The sequence below is a fragment of the Passer montanus genome, unplaced genomic scaffold (assembly GCF_014805655.1).
Source record: "Passer montanus isolate IOZ18808 unplaced genomic scaffold, ASM1480565v1 scaffold24, whole genome shotgun sequence".
In the NCBI taxonomy this organism is placed as follows: Eukaryota; Metazoa; Chordata; class Aves; order Passeriformes; family Passeridae; genus Passer; species Passer montanus.
Genome location: NW_024367037.1, coordinates 9,989,431 through 10,007,959, shown reverse-complemented (window position 1 = coordinate 10,007,959; position 18,529 = coordinate 9,989,431). Strand labels below are relative to the sequence as shown.

Genomic DNA, 18,529 nt, shown 5'->3' with positions numbered 1-18,529 from the left:
GAAAGAATTCTCTCGTAGGTATATCCCAGTTTTCTCCATAAAAATCACTGAATATTCTGACTTGACATATCTTTAAAAAAGAAATTAAGGAGGAAGGAATATTCTGCCCAAAAGTAGGAGTTCAAACTCATCCTTTTGATCCTTCACTAGAAATACCAAGGAAGCCACAATTATATATAGGCTAAGTATTTTTCTCTATTCCTTCAGATGACCATATCTTCTATTAAAAAATGCACAATTATATAGAAATTTTTGTTTGGATAAATAAAATGCAGAGTCTCTATTCCTAGCAGTTGTTCCAAAATTTGCATAATTGGGAACTGAGTTGCTAGAAAATAAATGGATAGGTAAGCTTCCATGTGCTTCACTAATTGTTATTAAATTAAGAAAAAAAGATTGACAACAAATAACAAGGGTTATTCGAGGGAAAGGGAATTCTCTTGGCATAGTCTTGTGATTTTCACACTCATTAGACTTGAATGTAAATCTAAAAGCAGTCAATGAAAATGCAAGATCATGATGTTAAGATTCTGTTTTGTTATTTTTAAATGGGATACCCTGCCCAGTTGACAGTGGACTAGCAAAAATAATTTTGTACCCAGTTGTATGACAGTGGACTAGCAAAAATAATTTCGTACCCAGTTGTACCCTTTAGGTACTGGAAGAGTACTACAAGGTCACCCTGAAGCCTTCTCTTCTCCAGGCTGAACAACCCCAACTCTCTCAGCCTTTCCCCATAGGAGAGATTCTCCATCCCACTGATCATGTTCATGGCCCTCCTTTGGTCCCTGTCTAACAGGTCCATGTCTTTTCTATGCTAAGGACTCCAGAGCTCGATGCGGTACTCCAGGTAGTTTTACAAAGTCACAAAGTTTTCCCTTATAATTCCATCACCCTGTTGTCTGTTGATTTTGAAAATCAGGAATAAATCTAACAAACTTTCAACTACGGAATTATGTTAGAATTATGTTCTATCACCCCAGCCTGGAGCACACCACATACTGCAAATTCCTGTTTCAGAAAACCTCAGGGCAATGGTGCAATAGAATGTAGATATCCAGCAAAAGAGGACGTGAAGCTTTCGTTAAGCTTATCATACCAATCAAACTTTTCCCACGGAAGGTGCTTATTGAGCACAATTTTATGTAACAATAGTTATGCACTATCTTGTCAATCCCATATATCTGCAGTTTTTCTTTCTCAAGCAGCTTAGGTCCATTCTTGTCCACTCTACTTTATATGTAACCAAATAAAATAAAATTTCCTCGGTTTTCTTCCTCTTCCTAATGTCTCCGAAACATTATGTTTTCTTTAGAAGTCATTCTGCTAGGTCCACCTCCGTGAGCAGTAATTAAACACATGGTCATCACTGTGGAGAGCACAAAAAGCCTGTGTGTGACAACTTATTTTTCAACTTCAGATGCATTCGTGCCTTCCTTTTCTTTTTTCTTCCTTCACTTCTGTAGCTTACACATTGTTTCATTAAGTTTGTTGTACTGACACAACAACACCGCGTTTGCTGATGGGCGTCTACGCTGCTTCCCGAATGCGCGATGCTGAAAGATGCCCTCCCGGGCCGTGTTCCCGAAGGGATCTGCCACCGGAGCCGGGATGCCGCGGCCGCAGCCATCCGCCAGCATGGAGAAAAGTGGGCAAAACCGAGGCGGCCGAGGAGCCCGCCCGCGCCGCGTGTCACGCCCGAGCTCTGCCGGGCCCCGGAGCGGCCGCCACCCGCCCGGCGGGGCGGTGCGGAGCGGAGCGGCCGCGGGAGGAGCGGAGCGCGGCGGCTGCCGCTGCCTGGATGCCAGAAGCGCCTCTGGAGCCAGCGGCCGGCGGCACCCGGGAGGGCCCGGGAGGGGAGGAGGAGGAGAAGGCGACGGCGGCGGCGGAGGACTCCGAGCGCGGAGAGGAGGAAGCAGGCAGCGCTTGCCATGGCCTCCAACTTTAACGATATAGTCAAGCAGGGCTACGTAAAAATCCGCAGCAGGAAGCTGGGGGTGAGTTCTTTTTCCCTTCGCCGGCCCTGCCCGGGGTGGGGGCAAGGGGCTGGGCATCACCTCGTCGGCCTGGGGGGCGGTGGTGCCCCGGGCCGGGGCCGCCAGCGTGGGGCGCGGCGACCTGCTGCTGGTGCTGCTGCCGCTGCTGCTGGAGCTGCTGCTAGTTCTGCTGGGGCTGCCGCTCCTGCTGGAGCTGCCGCTGGGGCTGCTGCCGCTGGCGCTGCTGCTGCTTCTGCTGGTGCCGCTGCCGGGGCTTGGACTTCGCTGCCGGCTCCGGAGGGGTCGGTGGGGTTGTGCTGCCAATGTGCCTCGCAGAGAGCCGGCTGCTCCCCGCTCCGGGAAGGCGCCGCTCCTCCCTTCTCTCTCAGCGATCGCCCGCCAGGGTCACTGTCCGCGAGAAGCTGCTCCCCGTGCCCCTGTCCTCCTCGAGTCCCCCAGCCCAGGGCTGACGCACCCCTTTGGCCGTCCCTGTGCTCCCCTGCCCCTCGCCTTGCTGCCTCCGGCAAGGGCTTGGGTGGGGAGAGGAAGGCGCAAGCAGGAGCTGTAAACTTTGTGTACAGATTCTCCCTCTCTCTATCCTTCCCATTTCGGAGAGGGATGTTTTCAATCGGGGCAGGGTCAGAAAACACTCTGCTGATACCGGAGTAACCGAGAAAAGCAGGCGTGGAGATGTGATGGTGCGCTGCCCTCGGGCACGGGGGACTGGGGAATGGGAGCTTGCAGCGCTCCGGGGATGGACAGGGAGGCAACGGGGTGACAGCCTCATGAACCTAAAGGCAGATACAGAGGCTGACAGTGATTAAAACTAGGGGCAGTCTCTTAGGTGAGGGCGGCTGTTCGCAGCGCCCACCGGGATGCTCAGCGGCGCCGCGTGTGCTGTCAGACTGGCCATGGGCACTTTCCCTGAAGGGGTGCAGCAAATCTTGAAAAGTGAAGTTGGAGCAGAGTGTGTGCAGAGGTCAGGATTTTCTAAACTTCAGTCGGTCCCGGGCATCATAGGTTTGGGCTGTCTCCTACCTTTTGTGAGCGAACAGGAATGCTTGCTTGCGCAGGTATTGATGTTGCCAGTAATCCTGAAAGGTCCAAGTCCCTGTTGCCCTGAGGCTGGGAAGAGGTCTGGGGTTCTTTGTGTTCACTTTTAAGGTTTTCCTTCAGGTGTGCAGAAAAGTGCAGTGTCTCCACCAGCTCTCCCTTCCAGGAAGGTGGTCCCTCCCTGCTTCCCCTGAAACGTAGCAGCAGGGACCATGTGAAATCAGCCCTCCTCCAAGTCGTGCTCTGTGAGCTTATCACAGTGCTAATATTTATCTCCTCCTCCCCCTCTCTCCCTTCCCCCCCAGATGCTGTGCATTGCTTGCAGACACAGTGTGCAGGATGGTGGGACACTAATCATGAATTGACCTTTGGAGCACTTTGGTGACTTGGCAGGGTTGTTAATTTCAAAAGAACGCAGGAAAGTTTCGACCAAACCCGTAATAGCCTCAACTACAAATGTTTGAGAGATGGTGTAAATTCAAAGAGAATGGATGCTCTTAATGATTTTGCAACCCCAAAGTCACTCTGTGTATCAGTCAAGCATTAATCTTATCTGAAGAAGCAATTTCTAAGCCTCAGTTTGTTTCTGGCAGTCCTCTGCTTAACCTTTGCTCATCAGTTTTTCCCCTGCTCAGCAGTGTTATTGGATGGGCCCAACACAAAGCAGGGAGATGATGGTATCCCATCACCTTGATGTTAGTAGCTGGAAGCAAAGTTAATCTATTTGCTTTGCAAATCTGGCTTTGAAGCCATCTCAAGTGTCCTTTAAGTGTGAAATTATGTATATGCATATCTCTATGTATGCAAATACTTTTACATATCTATGTCTATATCATACGTGCAACAAATGTAGAGTTCATATTGCAGGAATCTTGGATGATACTTGCTGACCTGTGTAAAAAATTTGTGAAGAGAGTGATATTTCATTTTATGTAGCTTGAATATTTTGTTTTGAAGATGTCATCTGATTTTTTAAGGGAGACACATAAAACTTTTTTTTGCATAGATGTTTTCCATGGTCATAATGATTATCATACCTCTACACTAAGCAGAAGGGAAATTGTTCATATGGTGTCTGTGGAGGATTTTCTCCTACTGAAGTGTGTGAGGGTGACAATTCAGACTATACAGCCTCAGGCAGGTGGTAGTATAAGCTTAAATATGACATATGGAAATGCACATGTGAATAAATCTATTAAATGAAATTTAAAAGGGATTATATTTTATAGAAAATAGCATCAAAATTCAAATGAATATGATGGTTGAAAGCTATGAATATGTGTGTATATATCCATAGCTAATTGGATTCTCGTGACTGAATATATAAATTAATTCAATTATTATTCACCCAGTGAAACATTAAAGGTTTTTCTTTTTTTCCTTTTTTCCCTTTATATCTGTCTCCAAGTCCAAACCTTAATGACTTGCACTGGAGCCATCATAATGTAGGTGGATACTTCAGTCTTCAATAATATAAATGTCTGCTAGAAAATGAGTATTTTTAACTTCCAAAAATACAAACATACTGAAAAGATGGAAGATATAGGTTCTGGAAACTAATAGTAAGACATTTTTAACTTCCAAAAATACAAACATACTGAAAAGATGGAAGAGAGCTATAGGTTCTGGAAACTTTTTAAATATGGCAATAGAATTTTATCTCTTGCTATGTTATGGGTAGCTTTTTTTTGGGACATAATAGTCTACGTTCTTTGAATATTTCAAAGTCTCCTGAAAAGCAGATTGATTAAAACTTGGAGAGCTGAGGTGTCTAATACCAATTTTAGTGCTAGACTTGGGCAATACAACTAATTCTAACCTTTAGGCTGATAGCCAATTTGTTATGGAAATTCTTCCAATTCAGCTTTTATTTTGTTTTGTTTTGTGACTGAGGGAGCCCTGGCTAGGAATCAAATGTATACTTCAATAGTATATTTTCATTTTATTGAAAAAAACCCACAACAACAAACTTTCATTTAGGGAGACCTTTCTGGTAGAATTTACTTCTTTAAGAATTTAATTTACAGAAAACCAAGTAGTAAATCTTAATCTAATTATAAAATAGAAATGCTCATTTATTTTTTAAATGTATTATGTTTACTTCTGATGTTTTAAACCTGTACCTTGCTTTAAGTACTTGTTACCCTGTCTTCCTACTCCCCACATACCTTCAAATTCTATTCATTGTATTCATGAAGTTGGGACTCAAGCTGTTTTCCCATCAGTAATTGATTCTGTTCAGAAAAGTGATTTGAAGACAAAAATGATGCCTAAATCATGGAAATACATGGCAAGAAGAACTGCAAGAATTTGTCCTTACTTTTTTGTTTAGTGATACTTGATTATTAACTTTTATTTTGCCTGCTTTTCAGTGTAATCCTTACGTGCTTGTTTACAGAAATTAATTAATAAGTAAATTGTAAGTAAATAAGTCAATTGTTCTGACAGTCCAGTATTTTCAAGTAGACCTCATTGTTCTGATTACTTTATGATGCTAAAGTTGCTTTTGTTGTAAGGTTGGATAGTCAGCTGAGGAGATTTACCAGCCACTCTGTTGATGTATTCTGACACTGGGAGTATCATGGTTTCTGCCATGAAGATATCAGGCCACAAAGAGACATCCAGCCACTCTGAACACTTAGTCTGTCTCCTTACTTTTGTTAGGCATGAACTGTACTTGAAACCTTTCTCTGGTGCCTTGAAATGTCAAATATATGTTCAAGGCTATATGCAGTAGGCAAGCTCATGGGTATTCATAATGTCTTCATCAAGGTATCACGGTGTCTTTGAAACTTAGAAACTGTAGTCATTGAGGATGACTGTAATGAAAACATCTTTATAAAATCTGTTTCCCTGAAGCCTAAATATGCCTTTCTTTTCAGTGCCCTGGCATTCCCACATTGTTTGATATTTTGCTTTTCTCTAATACTGCATAAAGGAAATACTCATTCTAGCAGCCATTACATTTGATCTGTGTGACCCTTCTTTGAAATAAATTTGATTGTGATGTGGTCTGCTGTTCAGATCAGAATAGGTCATTTGTGTAGTGTGGAACAGGACTTTGTTGCCTTTGTTCTTTTGGACTCTTTCGTACTTGTGTCACATTAAAATTCATATGACACAATTTTGTACTGCGCTGACTGTGCTTATAGGCTGAAACTTTCTTGCAGCAGATTGGAATCCCTTTGTTGCCTCCTAATAAACTAAGCTGTGAGGATTTCGTGCCTTGCTGAAGTGCCGTTTCTCAGAAAAAACCCCACAATTTGATGTCACATTAGGAAATCTAAATAAAAATGAACATTGTGTCACTTTGATAGTCTTGTTTTGACCCGTATCAACCTTCGAAGTCATAATCTTACTGTTTGTTTGTTTTTGTCTTTTTTTGTCATGCCTCAGCCATAGAATGAAGGAATGATATCTCTTGGAAATTTTCACTTCTTTTGTTAATAATTACTTATTTTTCTGTGTTTCCACACACTAAGTGGGATTATTTTCTGGGTGCTTCAGTTTATACTCTAATATAGCTATCCTGAGAGAAAATTGTACTTGCCAGTCAGTCTTGATTGAGTAATAAATAGTAGGTTGCTCTTAGTCACCAAATTAGAAGTTTTACCTTATAACCTCCCCCTATTTTTAACCATACTTTTAGATCATTACAGGTGCCTTTTCTGTAAATGAACACAGTGTTTCTCCTTCTGCAGTTAACCCCATTTTCAATCAATCAGGGCTAACAATGCTATGAATACGAACCACTGATTGCAGTGTGGTTCCTCTTGAAATAATGCAGTCTTACAAAATCCTAACATTCAATTGATGTTGTGTGTATATTTGGGGTGAAGAAAGAAAGGGGACCTGCAAAATTTCTTGGGTTTGAGATTACATTGATTGATCGCACTGGCTCTGCAAGTGGGTCGTGATGAATACAGAGGGCAAAGTAAAGGTTCTTCTATTTCTTTGAGTTGCCACAGCATATACAAAGAAACAAAAAAAACACATGAAAAAGTACAAACAAGTAGTGCACCTGGAATGGATAGCCTTTCTGTAGATTGTTTTATATTATTATCTATGGGAAAGGTGCTCAGACCGATTGTAAGCACTGAGATTACCTTTTATATAACTGCATCCTGACCGGTGGTACAAACTGTGAGTTACATCTTGGAGTATGAAAATAATTCACATGAAGCTATAAAACCTCACTTCCTATTTATAATGAATTAGTTTTAATTTTTAGGAAGCTCCACATGGACAGGATTTAGATTGCAGATTCCTTCCTTGTAAAGGAGTTGCTTTTTCACAATAGTTCAAGGCAACCTGAGATACGGAATTAAAAGGATTTCACCATTATCCATTAAAGAAGCTAGTCACATTCACTGCTTAATACTGAAAGTATCATTTAAAATACCAATAATTACTCCTTTCATTTTTCTTGCTACATTTATGTGAATGGATTTGAAGAATTAAAAGGAAAATACATGGATTTCCAATTCGGTCATTATGGAAAGAACAATCATCTTGAGCTTCTGACCAGTTTTTATTGATTAAGCCTGTTGTACAGGAAATTGAAAGAAATATCTTGCAGCCATGGTAAACAAGGACAAAAAGTCCCACAACTTTTTATGCTAATGTTTGTGTTAAAGCAACTTGTGGGTCAGGTTTGTGGTAAGAACTTTGAGGTTGCTGTGCTTCCCAGTTATTTTCTTGATGTGCTTTTCCACCTCTTAATTCCCAAGAGGTGTGATAGCCAAAGGGCTAGTGATTTTGTAATGGCTGGCACTTACTTAGAGTCAAATAGTTCTTTCTTGTAGATAGCATATCACAACCATGTTATCAATGGATTATAGATACTAGTATTTTTACTCTTGTGTGTAATACCATTGGCCTCAGTGAGATTACACTTTAGCTATGTGAAGATTACACAAAGAAGTGTTTGTACAGATACTCTTCTCTTTCACTTGCATATTGTGAAATGGTAAAATTTTGTTGAGAATTTTTTGTATCTCCTGGAAGTCCTTCTGTTTTTTCATTTAGGAGTCTGTCAATTTTTTTCTTATAATGGACATTATAACCTGATGAAAAGATCCTGAAGTCAATTTAGGAACCCATTAACTTTGGTGGCTTTGGTTCAGTGTCCATGTGGGAACATTAGCCACATGCATAGAACATGAATTTCCTTGTTGTAAAATGCCTTTCAAATCCTACTCAAAGGAATTGTCCTTTCTGAAATTGGTAATTATGGAAGGAACATGTTCTGTGAGTCCTTGAAATATACAAGGAATTATTCATGTAATTCCAGTAGTGAGTTTTCTTCCTAGTTTTTTAGAAATAATCTCTCTTCAAATCATTCATTCAGATTTTTGCAAGCAGTGCAAAATGCTTTATAGCTGTTGCCTGGCAACAACATATTCAGGCAACAGCGTATGTGAGTCAGTTGTTATATGTTTATATATGTGGCTGTGTATAGAGCATATATTTTAGATAGATACTAATGAGACATTTTAAAAAAAGCATGCTATGAAATGCTCTTTTTAAAAATAATAAAATTCAAATAAAGGTTTTGGGGTCTATATTACCCTGGAAAGTTTGTCTTTTGTTTTAGGTCATGTGAAAGATCAGCTATCTGAATAGCTTTCCACAAATGTCATGATGTAGTTAATATACTTCCATTCAGTCTGAGCAAGCAGTGTAAAATATTCTCTTTGTTGAAGGCAAGCAATATTTTCTATGTATGGATGCTAAATTATATCCTTCACCATTCTTTAAATTAATAATGTGTTATTGAACCAAAAAGTGGGTCTTTTAGTGTGTACTGTAGCCTTTCATGTATACTATATTTGAAATAATAATTGTGAATGTTGCACTGCAATTTTTTATTTTAATCTTTGGAACTTGCAGTGCAACTATAAGATTCAAAATTATTGTGGTGTATTACTGTAAGGAATTATAGTTTGATTTTTTTTTTTCCGGCGAAAATACAGACTTTAAATACTGTAAAATTTCTTGAAGAAAATTAATAAAGAAAAACAAAAAAACTTTTTGCTACTGTGGAGAAAGTTTCTATGGGGTAGGACAAAATTAAAAACTTAGAAAAAAGATTTTAGTAAGAGTAGAGTGTGTGCAGTAACTGCCTTGACCCTTGGGCACATAAATGCTTATTTTCAATTAATGTTTTTTTAGAATTTAGAAAACATGTTCACACATCCTGTCTGAGGAAAAAAATCTCTGTGATTGGTAGATACAGCTCATAAACCACTATACCTGAAAACTTTGTACAAGTCAAGAGAGTTCCAAAGAGTGAGATTTGTATCAGAATTGAATCTCCTGTCTCCAGGAGTACTCTTACTGGATAGGATAGGATAGGATAGGGTAGGGTTGGGTAGAGTAGGATAGCTTTCTTGGAAAGAGTTTTGAAGATGAAGGTTAATTTTGAAGTCTACTTAGAAATTAAGGGGGAAAAAAAAGTGTTTTGTAAGGTAGTTATGAAATATGCTTCTTTTCAAATGTGATCTCCCCTGCCAAATAAGTCTTCCAGATTCTGCCGCTTTTTAACAATTGCAATGTGTGAAACATGGCATCGCTGTCATACTGAGAGGTTACAAGCCCATGCAAATGGAGCCTCCCAGGAATTACTGTTCACTTAAGATGCACATAAATTAGGAAGATAATTAAAGGAAGTGTGTAAATCTTTTAAAAGATTGATCTTCTTTCTCTCTGTTGTTCAGTTGCCAAAATGTCCCTCATCATCTCCGGCTTATCTGGGCTGAACTTTGGAAAGGTTGTATTCATTAACATGTCAGTGAGGAATTAGAAGCACACAGCATGGACTAGACCTGGAGAAAAAAGTTACAATGTCTGCTGGAGGAAGGGCTCTTTGGTATATTTCCCCTACTCATTCATTGCAAAAAGAATTAATAGCAAAGTTTAATATTGAAAGGCTGTCACCACTGTAGAACCAAATTACTACCACCTTTGAGAAAGAAATCCTTGATACTTCCATTACTCTCTGTTTATCCCTGGATTTTTTTCTTTATTTGAGTCTTGCTCCGAGGTACCCTGTCCTCAGAGTGAATTGTGTGTTCTCATTCCTCATGCAAACACTTTTTTTCCTGCAAAGAGAAGAGAGTGCATGAAGTCTTACCAAACAAGAATACAAAAGAGTTTTCTGAATGAGTGGTCATAATTATTGGTATTGTACAGTGCCTAAAAAGAAGAGGAAGCTTCATTTTAACTGAAGTTGACATGTTCAATTATTAATTGCTAGATTAGTATGATGATAATAAGGTGTATGGTATGTATAATATATATTAAAAATAGTATAACCGTAAATCCCCAACAGCAAAGGGTGGAGGTTAATTTTCATAGCCATAGCAAGATTATTAAAATAAAAGGTATTATACTGAGTTTTATTTTCTGTACCTCTAGTATCTTAAGCTACAGAATGAATTCTAGAGCTTTTTGCACTGTGGATGAAATAACCTCTCTTGAAAAGACAAAAATCTTTGTACTGGTATGTTGGACTCAGTATTAGAAAAGTTAAATTGTAGTCTTTTGCAGAGACATAATTTGTAATCTTGAGCACTTTGATTCGTTCCAGCCTTATTCTCAATTATACTAAGCCCACTGTACACTACATAAATTAAATCTAAAGCTGTGTTAAGGCCCCTTATACCAGCATAGAGAATGCTTTTAATGTAAATGGGAAACAGGCTTTCTGAGCTTAACTTTTTTGTTTGTAAAATCAGTATAATCTCTTCTCACCCATGATTGCTTTATTTTGTTTGTCTCAACTATAAACTCATGCTACATTCTCCTTTAAAATGAATATGTTGGCTAATGCTGACTGTGGTCAAAGTATTTTTAGGTGCTACACCTCTATAGAAAACACTGGAATAATTCATACTTCGTTTTTGATTTTTGAGTTTCATAACTGTGGAATGGTTGAGGTTGAAAGGGACCTCTGGAGGTCACCTGATCCAACCTCTCTCTCAGGCAGGGTCACTGTCTATTTTAATGTTGTATGAAGAGTTTTGGTTGAAAAGAAACTTTTGCTTGTGTTTAATTTAATTCTTCAATGGATTTTTTTTTTTTTTACAATCAGAATTTGTTCTGTAATTTATTTTAGATTTTTGTATGTAAAGAAGGAAAATATTGTGCATTTTCTACCCAGATGTTATTGATAGAAATGACTGCTCATCAGTTTTCAGTTTTCTTCTTAGACACAAATGGAATAGGAATGCTAGAAGTCTGAAGCTGGTAACTTTGATAGGACCTATATTTCTTTTGCTCTGAGACAAAATTATAGCACAAAATCTAAAGTGCTGCAGAACTTCACTTTCAAAAGTAGATACTGAAATATTTAAGGTAGAATTGTTCACATTTTACTTGGCAGAACAATCCTGAAAGCTGAATACGGTGCATGAGACAATTTCATAATTGCTTAGGTTGCTTGTCTGCAGTTGTGGGTGTAAATTTCTGACCTCAGCCATTCAGAAAAGCTGTATTTCTCAAATATATGGCATGTAAAGTAACAACCGTATTTTAAAGCAGGGGGGATGTTACATGTTAAAGTTGTTACTGCAACATTGTTTTCCTTTCCTAGTGCAGTGTATTACTGGTCAGATTTTGAGAAGGCATCAGTTGTCTCATTTCCAAATTTTATAAAAGGCATATTCTTCAACGAAAAAGCTTGAAACCCCTTACTCTCTAGGCTTATGTGAAGCATTCTGCTAAGAATTGCTAATACTTAGCCTTAAGTTGTATGTTTTACCCATAATATCTTGGAGTTCTGCATGGGGAACATGTATTTGCATGGTCCTACAGAGGAAGGTCTGTGGGGCTTTGTGCAGGTTGTAGGGTGAATCAGTTGAGTCCCCTCGTAGAGCCTAGAGATAACAAAATGCATTGTTTCTTGAGGAATTCTACCTACACCATATATGCAATAAAAGAGCACTGTAGAAGCATTTATTCAGAGGAAATCTGTAAGGTTGCGAAAAAAAAAAAAGAAAAAGAAAAGAAAAATCAAATTATGGTTTGCCCTTAATAGTAATACTAGTCTGAATGCTTCCAGAAGATTTGTAGTATTCAATATTGTCAGGGCACTGGTTTGCCTACAACAAAAAAAGTAATTTTTTTTCTGCAAGAAAGGAATAATTTTGAGATCACTGAATGATTGGTATCTTCAGTGTGTCATAGCATAAAGAAAAAGCTTGAAGATGTACTGGATAGCCTTTGCTAATAAGAGTATTTGTTGAACCTTTTTCATTATCAACACATGTAGGTGGTGATGTATTTAATGAAGTCGAGTTCCCTCATCATGTTACGTTTTTCCAATTATTGAATAATCTGGATGTCTGGGTATTTTTTTGATAATGAAAATTCTCATGTAGAACCGTCCAAAAGAAAAATAAGGGAAAGGAAGCTACTTTTGGCTTTAAGTGTGAGCATGTAGATGAATTAGATCATCTGTTTCAGGTGTAGGTAATAGTTACCTTGATTAGATCCCGCTGCTCAGTGTCGGCACATCTTCAATTTCTTCTGGTGAGTTGTAAGAACAAATGTTTTTACTGGGAAAGGTGTGTCACAGACAAAAAGTTTCTCAGCACTAAATCTGCATTTGTACATAAATTTTGGCTAGTGAGAATTAGTCAAAATTCGTTTTGCAAAAAGCAGAGTGAAAAATTCTGATATCTGTCTTCCCTGATGGAGCAGAATCTCTGACAGCTGTTATTGCCAATAATGACATGTGATGTAATAAATTGATAAATATTTTAAAAAATGTAGCAGAAGGAATAAGCAAAAGGAAGGAAGCAGTCTGCTGTAGTCTGATGTTGTTGCAGAAAAACAAGAATGGAATTATTTTTATGGTCCCGGAGGTCTTAATAAAGAACACTGCAGTTTTTTAAAAGTGAAGTAGATACATTAATGCAAAGGCTCTATTTCTAGAATATAAGCTATTACACATTACAGGAGTTGTCCAAGACCCAGGGGCCAAATGGAATATTGCGGAGTCACGGCCATTTCAGAAGGTTCAGGTTATTTTAAAGAATTAGGTCTGAATGCTTGTAGTGTGTCATTAGAGATGACTCTTTTCAGACACTTCCTAATCATTTGGGATGAAGATAATGCTTACAAATCATGAAAGGGAGCTGTAACTAATGGTAACAGTTTAGCAGCTGGCAGAGAACATTGGCTAAACTATCGGATTAGGAATCTGAGGTACATTGAAAATGGAAACGTCACAGTGAGACGTAAGGAGGAATCTGTGGAACAGCCATGGAATAGATTTATGTGAGATTTATGGCCAATAAGAGGAAAATTTATTCTAGTGTACCTCACAGTGTATTTATGAGGATAGACGTTGCTGTAGCAGCTTTTATACAATAATATACCTATAGCGTTTAGTTGTATTGCTTTGGGATTTTTTGAACTGAAGGAGAAACTAGAAAAGTAAATGGTACATGTAAATATTTTTTACATTATTTTGACATGATTATAACATAATACAGTGTATGTCTCAAGAGAACCCAGAGGTTAAATATGTTTCAAAATGGTTTTGGAAGTGTATTTTCCAGAATTCTGGATGTCAGAAAACAATTTTTGCCTGGATTTTTTTTTCCTCTTCTCTGAAATGGAAAATTTTTGCTGTGTTTCTGTATAATATTTTATGGCTTAGAGTCATTGTGCTTAAAAATAAAGGATATTCAAGGTGAATCTATCCTATCCTGCAATCTAAACAAAATGTAATTTAAAACTAGCGAGGTGGTACCTCTTGTTTGATCCTTCAGAATCTTTTCTTTCTTCTACGCCTGACTTACCTGAAACATTTCCTTGACCAGTATAACTAGTTGATCTTCTAGTAGCAAAACTAACAGTTTTTGTCCTGTAATTTGGAAGTTACTATTGTTTGATCCTTCAGAATCTTTTCTTTCTTCTACGCCTGACTTACCTGACATTCCTAGACCATTTCCTAGACCAGTGTAACTAGTTGATCTTCTGATAGCAAAACTAACAGTTTTTCTTTCTGTAATTTGGAAGTTACTGGAAAGAATATATACCCATTCTCATTTAAACAAAAAATACTTACTCAATTTACTTGTACTGATTAAAAGGAACTGAACTAATAGGTCAAATATCTGCTTGTGGGTGGAAAAGCATATGAAGGAATTCAGTGTCCTTCTGTACATTGAAGGCTTTTAAGTTTAGGAAAATGTACGAAGTTGTAAATTACATTGATTTTGTTGACCTGAGCTTACCTGCAGTGGTGGCACAGCGGCACTGTCGCTGGTGCTCAGGGCTGAGCCGAATGCACAATAGATGAAATGAGTTAAACAGGAGATCTGAAATGGGGAATGCTGCTAGCCACCCTTTGAAGTCAGCTTTAGAGAGCTATAAAACAAAGCAGAGCTGACTGCATTGCCATTAAGATGATCGTGACTGAAATAGTGAGAATGGAAGCTCAACTAGCAATACATAATTACCAAGAGATTCTTGATTTTTGTCACTAGTGTTTTTTTATTAAGTTAGGCTTGCAGTGAGTTTATAAACAAATACAGAGGGAAGACCTCTGGTAAAGAGAGCCAAACCTGCCCTTGATTGTGCAAGTGTCTCTGAAGGTGTGTGTGTTTGAAGGTGTTGCACACCAGCCTCAGGGCTCACCATAGCAGTGCTTGGACCAAGCTTCCTTCGGTCAGTCCTTTGTTACAGCAATTTCATAAAATTCTGTCAATCCCATCAAATGCTATTAAAACCTAAACCAGGCAAAGCAGATCCTCATCTTCAAAATTCTTTTTCTAAGTAGGCAGGTAGTTTTAGGACTGCATCCCATGTAAATGGGATTTGTTCAGATTTATGCCTCAGCTTTTCTTCAGAATCAGGAGGGTTAAAAAGCTCAGTTTCTGAACCCAAAAATTGAAATGCTTGTGTAATATTTTGTCCTCAGGACCAGATGCCTTAGGCATAGGCCTTTAATCCCTGTGCCCTAGTTACAGCAATTAAGGTTCATGAAATATAAATTTTGTTACATATGCATCTTGGTTTCTTCTTTTTTATTCAGTTTCAAAATCAGTCTGAAATATTAATGATCATATTAAATGGACTCCGTTATGTGAATTGCTGTTAATATTGCATTCTAGTTATCCTTAACAGATGCAATGAATGACATTTTCTAACATTTAGACTTAAATGCACGTTCTCTTGCTGAAAGAAATCTTGACTTTAATAATAGAGTTTCTTTGTAGGTCTGCCTCGTTATCTGCATTTAAATAAAAAGTTGCTGAAGGTATTCAGCACTTTGGAAAACCACAGCTTATAATTGTTCATGATTTCTAGTGCTGCAGTGCAAATTAATCATTGTAGAACTGTGCTGGGGAGAACAGAAATGCGTAACAGCGTTGTGGTCCCTGCCCGAAAGAGCTTATGCTCCAACATCTGAGATGTTAAACCTATCCTTCAAAGTCTCGTGGCATTTTTTTTTTTCACGGAAAGATTTCTCTCAACCTAAATCTATCATCCATTTCTGCCATCCTGTCTATGCAAATAGATTACTGAAGCTTGATTATTACAGTTCCTTTCTCCCTCCCCACAGATGAAGAAACAGTCACTCATTTGAATGAAGTCCCCATCAGTGCAGGTTTTTTTTGGGACCAGTGATAAGTAATGAGGGTACAGAAGTGGAAAACGAATTTCATTTAAGTGGTTCAATAAAAGAAGTGCTCTCTGCATGGCAACAGGTATAGCCATGCTAGATTACATTTTACTTATAGAGATAGTAGTCCCTTTCTATAGATATGAAAGCTCTCAAATGAAAAATTCACAGCCTTCCTAGGGGGTTTGTTTTCTTTTTTGAAGGCAGAGGCGTATGTCACTGTAAAACAACTATATGTACTTTAATGTGGCCAGAAAAGAGGCACTTAGCTGTTCCACTGCAAAAAGAATGAGTTAATAAACCCGGCACACAATCTGTCTCTGCTGTAGCTCTTGGCACACAACAGCCCTAATTGGTGGAAGCTATTGAGGCCTTAATTGCTGATTTTGCAGTACTGCCATGTTTACTGATAAGGTTTAATGCAAGCTAAAATTTGTTAACTAGAGAGAAACAGTCACACTTGCGTGAAGAGTGTGAGGACAAACAGCAGGCTTTTCTGAAGCACCAAATGATGACGAGATATTTCAACACGTGGCATCATTAGATTTGTCCTTTGAGGCTCTTGAAAAGCCTTTCTTTGAGCAAAAAGAGCAAGGAAAACTTCGTGTCATACAGCTAGTGCTGAAATAAGCCTATAGCTGAAGGGACAGTGTTTGATTCACCTCCCTGATTTACATGATGTTGCTCTGTTCTGAATAGATGATGGATCATTGTATTTAAACATTAAGACCTTTAGTTCTTGAACTGAGATATCCTCGCATTTTATTTTTAACATTATTACTACACTATAATACAATGGCCTTTTGAGCTACTAACCTGCTGTTTCATTTCTGAACTATTAAGTTAAAAATCATTGTTATTTGCATTTGAGTTTATGTAGTAGTAATAAAAATACCAAATAATTATGTTTTATGGCTGTTTATGTCCAAAAAGCTAAAAGGGAAAATAAATGGAAATGTGTTTTGTACTTAACGTACCACTCTGGAAGTGCCTTATTTTGTGTCTTAGCATGTTTTTCATATACTGCATGCATGGCTTGGAGCAGAGGAAAGTGTAAGATGCTGGCTGAGTGGAAACCAGATGCTGCTGTGAGCTCCTAATGAGTTTTTTTCTTCATTTTTGTAAAATGAAACTATTCAAAGAGATTGTGTGCTTGCATATGATTAAGATCTATTTAATATTGTTACTGGACATACTGTATCTAGAGTATATTCTCCAAGCATCTCAGACAGTTCATAAATTGTGCATCTGCATGTGTATAAAAGAGCAGATATTTGAAGTTCTTAACACAGTGCTTTAATCCAATATTTATTAATGTTCAGGAGAGAAGAAACGTCATGTTCATCAAGTGTACTGAGAAAACTAATAGTAATTAGCATTATATTAATTTTTTCTGCAGCTTAAATGGAAATTTTGTCAAACATACATTAATTATGATTGTAAATTTTCCCTACTCCTTAGACCAATTTGGTTTCAATCCATATTCGGTTAAGTTGTAATTCCATGTGGATCTATGGCAGTATAAAATATTAAAACTTGTATTACATAGTGGTTTAGATACATAACAAGACAGCTTTACAGCTGTTTAGACACATAACAAGACAGGTTGATCTTAAGTTTCCTCAGGGCTCTACACTTCTGTAATAGTCCTTGTTGGTTCAATAGTTTTAGCTTGAAAGGCTGATGGACAAAACAAACCTATCATCAGTAAAGCCATGGTTAAAACTTATCTATGCAGATGTGAGAGGAGCTCCCAAGTCCAAGTCAACAAGGGCTGTATCTTTCTGCTTTTAAAAACCTTGAGGGTTTGCAAGTCTGGCTCACAAGAATGACCTTCTTGCCAGGCTGTTTGGCAGACTTGTGTGGATTCCATGGAATGGGTAGCACTTTGTTTTTTAAGCAATCTGATTCAGAATCCACTATGTCTACTGATGTTCTGTTGCCCACAGATGCAGCAAAATGTATCTTAATCCTGTTCGTTTTACTAAAATTTGAATAGTAATGTATTTCCAAGAAGAGTTATGGAAAATGCAAAATGATTTGCAGTAGCACAGATCCATTGTCTCTTTATCTCCAAAGCTGTGTGCTTCCTTACAGGGTTAAACAAACAAAAATCCAAAAAACAAACCAAATATAAAAAAACCCTAAAAACCAGGAAAAAAAACCCCAACCAAATAACCAAAGGGAAAGGAAAAAATATCTTACTTTCTTTCCTTTCTGTTGCCAAGAAACAGTATCTGTCTACTCCCTTAGCGTAGGAAAGGGTCTTTTGTCAAACACCAGTGGCAGCAAGTCATGAGCTCTTCTCTGCCTTTTCCTTTCACTTCACTGAAGTGTGAAACAAACAATATAAGACCATAAGTTTTTAATAAGATAAAGTGGGAAATAGACTAACACATTCTTGAACTAGGTCACGTTTTAGAAATATTAACTCTTGCACTTAATCTGGATGTGAGTGTTGGCAATAGTATGTTACTGTTCTGTCTTTAATTTTCTAACAGTAATTTTGAAATAGCATTTCCTGCAAAAACTTTATGAAGTAAATCCCACTTGCGCTAACTCCTGTGTAGTGCTGTACTGTTAATGGTCATGTAAGTTTTTGTTTTATCTCCTGTTCCAATTCTTTTATTGGATACCTTCTTCCCCTTATAAATTGTGATGCAGAATTAAAATTTGGAGGACAAAGTTTTAGAAGAACAAAATGTGACTTGTTTTTATCTTTCCATAGTAGCACAAACATGATGGTATTTTTTCTGCCTGCTGCTGTGCTGACAGAGATGGTAATTCCAATATTCTGTGTAAATAGCAAATCAAAGTTATGAAGCATAAAGTTTATAGTTTAATGCACGTTTAAATTGTG

At 38.1% G+C, this 18,529-nt stretch overlaps 1 protein-coding gene across 3 annotated transcripts in view; it reads left to right on the top strand.

Moving 5' to 3' along the window:
• Positions 1 to 1,715: 1,715 nt before the first annotated feature.
• Positions 1,716 to 18,529, top strand: part of DOK6 (docking protein 6) — a 276,625-nt gene continuing 259,811 nt past the window's right edge. For all 3 annotated transcript variants that reach the window (XR_005627645.1, XR_005627646.1, XM_039711160.1), the window contains exon 1: positions 1,716 to 1,997. Coding sequence is in view for 1 of the 3 variants with exons in the window: in XM_039711160.1 (XP_039567094.1) it covers positions 1,932 to 1,997 (66 nt within the window). In the remaining 2 variants the exon portion in view is untranslated. The remainder of the gene's footprint in view (positions 1,998 to 18,529) is intronic.